This window comes from Phaseolus vulgaris, chromosome 1 (genome assembly GCF_000499845.2).
Source record: "Phaseolus vulgaris cultivar G19833 chromosome 1, P. vulgaris v2.0, whole genome shotgun sequence".
NCBI lineage: Eukaryota > Viridiplantae > Streptophyta > Magnoliopsida > Fabales > Fabaceae > Phaseolus > Phaseolus vulgaris.
The window spans coordinates 21,292,344-21,300,665 of record NC_023759.2 but is presented as its reverse complement, the minus strand read 5'-3'; the positions used below and the strand labels follow the sequence as shown (position 1 = coordinate 21,300,665).

Here is an 8,322-nt window from a genome sequence, read left to right as displayed (position 1 = left end):
ATCCACATTTAGCGTGCCTTGTTGAAACCGTTGGAGTCTCAACATGAGGTCTTTCCTAAAATGTGGGGGCACAAATCTAGCGCGCATTTGATCCTTTAAAGAGTTCCAAGAGTCCACGGGAGGACCCTTGTGATAGATAATGTCCTTTACAATTCCATGCCACCATTTCATGGCATAATCACTAAACTCTAGGGTGGCTAGCTTAAGCTTATGCTCATCTTGGATCTCATGGATCTCAAATATTTGTTCACACTTAGCCTCCCAATCTAAATATAGATTAGGATCACTAGAGCCATTAAAACAAGGAAGCTTGACCGAAGGTAGCCTAGCCTTTGCATCTTGGTAGTAACCATTGCCATAGTGAGGTCTCTCCCCTTGGTTGTGATGTCTATGTCCAAGGAATTGGGGTGGAGTTCTCCTTCTCCTATGGTCCTCTTCAGGGCCTATGTCATTGGAAGAACCTCTTGTTGAAGGTCTATGTGAATGATGCCCATCATGGATAGAAGGAGATGGTCTAGCTTGTTGGACCTCCATCTTTTGCATTTTCTCTTCCAAGCGTCTAACAGTTCTTTGTGCTTCATGTAATTCACCAAGGATTGAAGCTTTGGAAGGAGAATTCTGCTTGTATGATGCATTACTTGAAAATCCAGCCATTTGTAATTAAAAACAGCAAACACACAAAAACAGCAAACAAGTTAAGAAACAAAATTAGCAAAAACAGTGAGTGTTTTAAGCAAAATGCCGAAGTGAATTGAGGCAGAAAAAGAGATCACTCTCAAAGAAATAATGTTCTTGCACCAATCTGATCTTGAGGCCTTGGAATCCTCAAATGAAAGATGTCAAAGCAAGCACACCAATCTCAAGAGCAACCACCACAAAACCAAAGAATCAATAAAGACAAACAAGAAAAGGTATAAGCAAAGAAAGGTATTTGCAAAAGGAATACTATATGTAAGACAAACTCAAAGAGTAAGGAATGAAAGACAATCAAGAAAATAAAGAACTCAATGAGAAAGTAGGCACACAAAAGAATACTTAAGGAAAAGCACTAGAGTAGATGAAGAAAACAAAAATTTAGCTACTGGAAAATATTTTTTTTTATGCAAACTGTCCTATGTTTACAGATTTTACTGGAACGATTGAAAGCGAACTGGAATGTGAAAAATTAACCACAGAAACTTCAATGTCTCAACTCAATAATGGCACTGGAACGAAGTAAAAACAGTAAGCCAATTGAGCGAAATAAATATTTAAAAATCGCTGCCAGATTACCGTATTCTTTTCGGCAGAATTGTACACTTTTTTTATTTTATTTATCATTTTTTGTGTACTTTGAATTTTTGAATGATTCTTTTTTCTACTCTTTTCTAACACTTTGAATATCTCAAATCCAGAATTTCAGAATTTTCCAGTAAGTAAATCAATTGCAATAAGGAAAAAAGTAAGCACTTTTTTTCAGAAACAGAGGAATCCTAATAGGAATAAAAAAACAGGATGATGAACTAGCAAAGACATAATAGAAAATGATGTATTGGAACTTGTATAGGTCTAGAATACAAGTATGAACTCAATTCTAAAAAGAAAAATGCACAAAGGATCAACATCAATTCAGAAAATTATATGACACCAAAGCAAGAAACAATCAAAACAATAAAAGTACTACTAGAAGTAATGACATATATGGAATAACATGACTAAGACAAAACTTGACATGATTCAAAAATTAAAAGACACATCACAAATTGTAACAAGTGAAAGGAAGCTTAAGGTAAACTCTAGGAAGGATAATGCCATTCCAAAAGAGCAACCATACTCATAAGAATTATGAGTGCCATAAACCTTTTCACAAGCACTTGGTGTAAAAGAAAAAAACAGCAAGAATACTCAAATAAAATTCTAAAACAAAAAATTGCAAGAAAATTAAAGAGCTCTTGAAATTAAAGTGCACACAACTCAACAATTAAACAAGAAGAACCTAAGACTCATGATACCACATGATGTGATTCCACTAGCTTAGAAGAGAAAGGTTCTTGACCTTCTTAGGAATCACCTTGAGTTGGACATTATAGAGGCACTTTTCTTAGAGTTGGATCATTGTTCTAAGACAAGAACTCACCAAAAACTAGTACCAAATCCCAAACTCATTTGGATGAACCAATTTTAGTCAAATTGAACCGAACAAAAGAGTAAGAAAAGCAAAGGAACAAGATGAATGGACTGAAATATAAAACTGCCGAACCAAAACTCATAAAAAAACAGCAAGAACACCAAACCAAAACTCAAGAACACAAGCTAACAAAAACAATAGAAAGAGAAGAAAGGAAGGAGAAAAGAGTGCTCATGAAGATGGAAGAATGTTGGATGATCTCGCCACTAGAAGTGTGGAATGCTCCTAGATGAGAGTGATGCCGCCATTTGAGGACTCCAATGATCCATCAAGATAAGACTAGAGAAGAAGGCTCAAAGCTCTCCAAAGTTCACTCAAAATTTGAGTAGAGTTTTCTTAGATTAATTCCAATCTGAAAAATACAAAGAGAGCACCTCTATTTATAGCCTAAGGTGCTGAAATATAAGCTACACAAATTCAAAAAACTCCCTCCCAAAAAGCTTCTAGAATTTGCGCCTAAAACAAAGCATGAGGAAGGTGTGACCTCTTCCTTCACTTTGGCACCTCCTTTTCTACTCCTACACCTATCTACTAATACACCCCCCCCTAAGACTCCTAGCTAAAGACTAAAAGATGCTTTAACAATAGAGGTTTCTAATGTTTCCCTCTAAGCACCTTCAACAATATTCTTTATTATTTAATACTTGGCCTTGCCCTTCATGAGATGAACTTGGGCTTTTTGGGCTTTGGCCTTCTTGGGCTTGGGCTTGGGCTTTGGGCCTCATCTTTTGCAAAGAATAATAAGAAGAACTTTAAATGTGAGGGCGAATGATCTTGTCCTTCATTATTAAAAGCCTTCTTTATTTGATTCGCATCAATATGTAAGGAAAGACAACAATTAAGAGCTGAAAACAAGGACAAACAATTAGGAACAAGTGGAGGAACTTAAGGAATTATCATTGAAGTACAAAGCCTTATAATAGATGAACCAAACTCAAGATTGAGTGCCATTCCACATTGAATCCATAACATCACAAGGAATAGAATACAATTACCGAATCAACATCAAACTATAAGTGCAGAATTGAAAGGAGAACAAAATCGGAACAAAATTAAACGGTGGAAATTGAAGAATAAAGCCAAGGAAACTAAGCTATAAATTGAAAATTGCTAGAACATTGAAAATGAAGTTGAAAGGAGAATGAACTTAATTGGATGAAGATCGGATGAGATGGAGTTGGAGAGGAACACGCCACTTGGTGGTGAAAGCTCCACGATGAGTGTGTGATTGCCGCCACTTGTAGCCCTCCAAAGCACACAAGATAAGACTAGGAATGAGATCAAATCTCACAAAGCTCTCTCAATTTGAGTAGAGTTTCTTTTCATCAATTTCCAAATCAAGCATAGAAACTTTAGGAACTTTAGGAACACAATAAGGAGGCTTAAGGACAATTCAATGGAGGACATTGCCTTCCAAATGAAGAGCCAAACTCATAAGAATCTTTAGTACCATATCCTTATACACAAATATAGGGCAAAAATGGAAAGGAAAGCAAGATCAACACATGAACACAAGTAGAAACAGAATATAGAACAATTAAACCAATTAAAAACAACAACTAACACATATGAACCAATTGAAAGGAGAATTAAGTGCTGGAAATAAAAGGAAACACAAAAGAATCAAGAACAATCGGTGGAAAATGAAGAACAACACAAAAGGAACAATAACAACCGATTGGAATTGCTAAAACATTATTCTAAATGGAAATGGAGATGGAAGGAAGAAGGAACTTAATTGGATGAAGACTAGAAGGAGATGGACACGCCACTTGGAGATGATGATCCAAGATGAGTGCTAGTTGCCACCACTTGAAGCCCTCCAAAGCTCACAAGATAAGACTTAGTGAAGGAGATCAAATCTCTCACAATTCTCTCTCAATTTGAGTAGAGTTTCCTTTCTTCAATTTCTAATTCTGAATTTACAAGATCATGACCTCTCTATTTATAGTAGAAGAGGGCTGAAAATGAAAAGGCACAATTCAAAAACTACACTATTCAAAATTGGAGCCAAAACAAGTCACATGAGAAGTGTGACTTGCTTTCCTACTTTGGCACCTCCTAAAACTATATCTACACCTACTCTTTTATGTCATATGGAAGGTGTGACTTTGTTTTGTACATTAGCACCCCTTATTTAATATCTACACCTTCCTTTTAAAGTTCTACTAAAAACTACACAAAAGTAATTACAAAAAGAGACAACCATTGATGCTCATTTATTAATGTTTGGCCTTGTTCTTCATAGGTTGGGCTTGGCCTTGGCCTTCTTGGGCTTGGGCTTCTTGGGCTTGGGCCTCATCTTTTGAAAACACTAATAAGAAGAACTTTAAATGCTTTGGCCCTTGTCCATTCTTCCTTGTGATGAAATCTTTCTTTGCTTGTTGAGATGACCCTTCAAGTATAGCATCCTTGGTCATCTTCATGTATTGTTGATTCTCATCACTATACCACAAGGATATTTCCTTTAGTGGAATTAAGGTTACTAGTGAGGCATCCTGTGACGCATTGCACAAGCTTAGCGCAGCCGCGACACAAGACTTGCCTCTTATGGTGTGCAATATCTCTAACAGTATGGCCGCCAGGGTACCAACTCATGTATTAGCCTTGCGGCGCCATCTATTCTGTGGATGCTCTAATTATTCACGTGTAATGCATGCAGTCTTTCCTTGGAAACCCTAACCCTTACGGGCCTTAGTTCCTCTAGGGAACACTTGTGTTCCGGCCGGTTGACCTGGGTACATCTTTGTGCGCAACCTTGCCTGTCAGCTAGGGACACCTTCCCTCAAGACTCGAGCAAGCAACTATAGTGTATTCTGGGAAAATTTGCCAAAAGTTCCAACCCCGTTTCCAACATCCAAGGTTCTATTTAAACGCCTCTAGCATTTAAAGCGTCTTAAAGCGCATTTAAGGTTATGAAACGTTCAGCGCCTTTAAGACGTTTAAACCGCCTGAAGCATTTAAAGTACCATAAAACGCTCGAAACGTAAACTTTAATTACCTTTAAATAGCTTTAATTACCTTATACCTGACAAATGGATGTTGCTATTCTGACTTGGCTGTTATTACACGTGGAGGGCCTCACAGCACCGTGACCCAACTTGGGGGTATTTCGTCGTGTAAGTCCTCCTTCCTTGGAGTGCATCTGGCGCAAGGGGTGACTTTTTGGGTGCCAACTCATGCCCCCAAACCTCTAGTCACTCGCTTTGAGAGCGTATCTACCTTCCTCTCGTACCCTACACCTGGTAACCCTTGGGCGTGACCCTCTCATGAGTTGTATCTATCCCAAGGGCCTCTCTGGGGTGACATAGGCACTTCGCGAGTCAGATTGCTCTCCACTGGCGCTAGTACTATGGCCTTGAAGCCACCCTTCTCTTCACTTTATCATTGTTTCTGCACTTGGCGGGCCCGAAGCCTTCGTGGCGTCACTCCCTCTATGGTCTTTCCTACCCACGGGTATCGGGGAGTGACACTACCGGTGGCTTGTTTGGCGATGTCGTATCTTGGCGACACCTTGTCTAGGCGACGCCTTATCTCGGCGACGCCATGTCAGGGCGACGCCCTTCTTTGGCGACGCCTTGTCCTGGCGACGCCTTGTGTAATTATTCTGTTGACTTCCTTTCTTTGACCCCTTCGCATGGTCTCACCACATGTTGACCTTGGCCCCAACGTTGACTTTGACTTTGGTCAACGCCCGGGGGCGGGACGGTACAACTTGTATGTGTCGTACCCAAATATACTATACACACCCCATGCATGATCATCTCGTGATTTAGGTCTTTCTGGTATCTAGGTGTTAACTCACATTAACTCATACTATTTGTGGGGCCCAGCTTACGTGGCCCATTATTATTGTCGGACCATCGAGGTCTGATGTCGACCTCTTCTTCAGCCGATGTCCGAGGTCTGGCCAGTACAATTTCCATAAGGAAAATCAGTAAAATCAGTGTGAAAACTAGTGAAAGCAAGGTGCAAATAAGAGTTTATGCAACAATTTAATCAAAGTAAAGCAACAACTATCTAATCCATATAAACCAGTTTTAAAGCAGGATATGTAGCAAATATTAGCATATTACAAACCACATTACAAATCATATACTTCTCCCCCTATTTGTCTTCACAAATAGAATACAAGAAGGAAAAAAAACAGCATTAAGATAGAACTTGTGAATCAAGAATTCCTAACTCATTTCTTAAAAAGAAGAACCTGTCCTTTAGCAAAGGCTTGGTGAAAATGTATGCCAGTTGCCTTTCAGTTGCAATGAACTTCACCTCATAATCTCCATTGCTCACATGATCCCTTATGAAATGGTGTCGGATCTCAATATGCTTTGTTCTAAAGTGTTGAACTCGATTTTTTGTGAGATTAATAACACTTGTGTTGTACAGAGCAAAGTTACTTTGCTAACTTTCAACCCAAAGTCTTCTAGATGTTTTTTGATCCACAAGATTTGAGCACAGCAGCTTTCTGCAGCGATGTATTCAGCTTCAGTAGTTGAGAGTGCCACACAAGCTTTCTTCTTGCTATGCCAAGATATAAGACTTGAGCCAAGAACATGACAAGTTCCACTTGTGCTTTTTCTGTCCAGTTTGCACCCTACAATATCAGAATCAGAGTATCCAACTAAATGTTTAGAAGAGTGAGAGGGATACCATAACCCAACATTGGTTGTACCTTTTAGATACTTCAAAATTCTTTTGGCAACTTTAAGGTGTGATTCTTTTGGACTGGACTGGAATCTATCACAAAGACACACTGCAAACATAATGTATGGCCTGCTAGCTGTAAGAAAGAGCAAAGAACCAATTAATCCTCTAAATTTGTTTTGATCTACAACAATTCCAGCTATATCAGCATCCATATAGCAATTTGTGGACATTGGTGTTGGTGCTTCTTTGCAATTATCCATTTCAAATCGTTTGAGAATCTCTTTATAATACTTTGCTTGACTTAGGAAGATGCCCTTTTTAGATTGTTTAACCTGCAGTCCTAGAAAGAAGGAATGTTCTCCCATCATTGACATCCCAAACTCCCCCTGCATTGTTGTCACAAATTCTTCACACAAACAATCATTAGCTGCTCAAAAAATAATATCATCAACATATATTTGGACTAAGATAATAGCAGAATTTGACTTTTTAATAAAGAGAGCTTTGTCAATCTTCCCTCTTTCATAGTCATGAGACAAAAGGTAATTACTTAACCTCTCATACCACTGCCTACAAGCTTGCTTGATACCATACAAGGCCTATTTCAGCTTGTATACATGCTTGGGATGTTGATGATCTTCAAACCCGGGTGGTTGTAAGACAAAGACCTCGTCATTGATAACTCCATTAAGGAAGGCACGCTTCACATCCATATGAAATAGTTTGAAGTCGCTTATGCAAGCAAATGAAAGTAGTAACCTCACAGCTTCCAATCTGGCCACTGGTGCAAAGGTTTCATCATAGTCTATCCCTTCTTCCTGAATGTACCCTTTTGCAACTAGTGTTGCTTTGTTCCTTGTAATCATCCCTCCTGATTCAACTACCTTGTTTCTGAACACCCATTTGGTTCCAATGATGTTTATTTGATCTATTTTAGGAACCATGAACCACACATCATTTCTGATGAATTGATTTAGTTCCTCATGCATGGCGACAATCCATTTTTCATCCTTGAGAGCTTCATCAATTGACTTGAGTTCAACTTGAGAGACAAAAGTCATGTGCCTGCAGTAGTTTGATATGGTTCTTTGTGTAGAAACTCCTTTATTAATTTACCCAATGATCTTGTCCACAGACAGGTATCTAGGAATCCTTCATTCCTTGGGTAGCTCATCCTGTTGCAGAATTTCAACCGGTTGTTTCGCATAATCAATCGGTTGTTTTTTCTGGACAGGTTTCCAGATTCTTTAGATGTTTTGCTCATCTTCTTCTGCACAATTCTTCAGAGAACCTTGTTTTGCATGGTTAGTCTCATCAAATACAACATGTATAGACTTCTCTATTGTCATGAGTCTTTTATTATAAACCCTATAAGCATGACTAGATAAAGAGTAACCAAGAAAAATACCATTGTCCGCTTTCTCATCAAATTTGCCAAGGTTTTCTTTACCATTATTTAGAATGTAACATTTACATCCACATACCTTCAGATGAACTATATTGGG

General features: G+C 38.6%; 1 protein-coding gene across 1 annotated transcript; it reads right to left on the bottom strand.

The window, feature by feature from the left end:
* Positions 1-6,166: 6,166 nt before the first annotated feature.
* Positions 6,167-7,878, bottom strand: LOC137815670 (uncharacterized mitochondrial protein AtMg00810-like). Its single transcript, XM_068618781.1, has 3 exons — positions 7,435-7,878; positions 6,568-7,203; positions 6,167-6,187 (listed from the first exon to the last, which is right to left on the bottom strand). The coding sequence occupies exons 1-3, from the start codon at positions 7,876-7,878 to the stop codon at positions 6,167-6,169; spliced, it is 1,101 nt and encodes a 366-aa protein (XP_068474882.1).
* Positions 7,879-8,322: the final 444 nt, after the last annotated feature.

What these genes read in the sequence shown, in the direction of transcription:
- LOC137815670 (XM_068618781.1), bottom strand. Translation starts at nt 7,878, where the DNA reads ATGACTTTTGTCTCTCAAGTTGAACTCAAGTCAATTGATGAAGCTCTC. An exon ending in ATCATCAACATCCCAAGCAT is followed by an intron (nt 7,204 to 7,434) that starts GTATACAAGCTG and finishes ACAACAATGCAG; the next exon opens with GGGGAGTTTGGGATGTCAAT. An exon ending in TTGGGTTGAAAGTTAGCAAA is followed by an intron (nt 6,188 to 6,567) that starts GTAACTTTGCTC and finishes TATATGGATTAG; the next exon opens with ATAGTTGTTGCTTTACTTTG.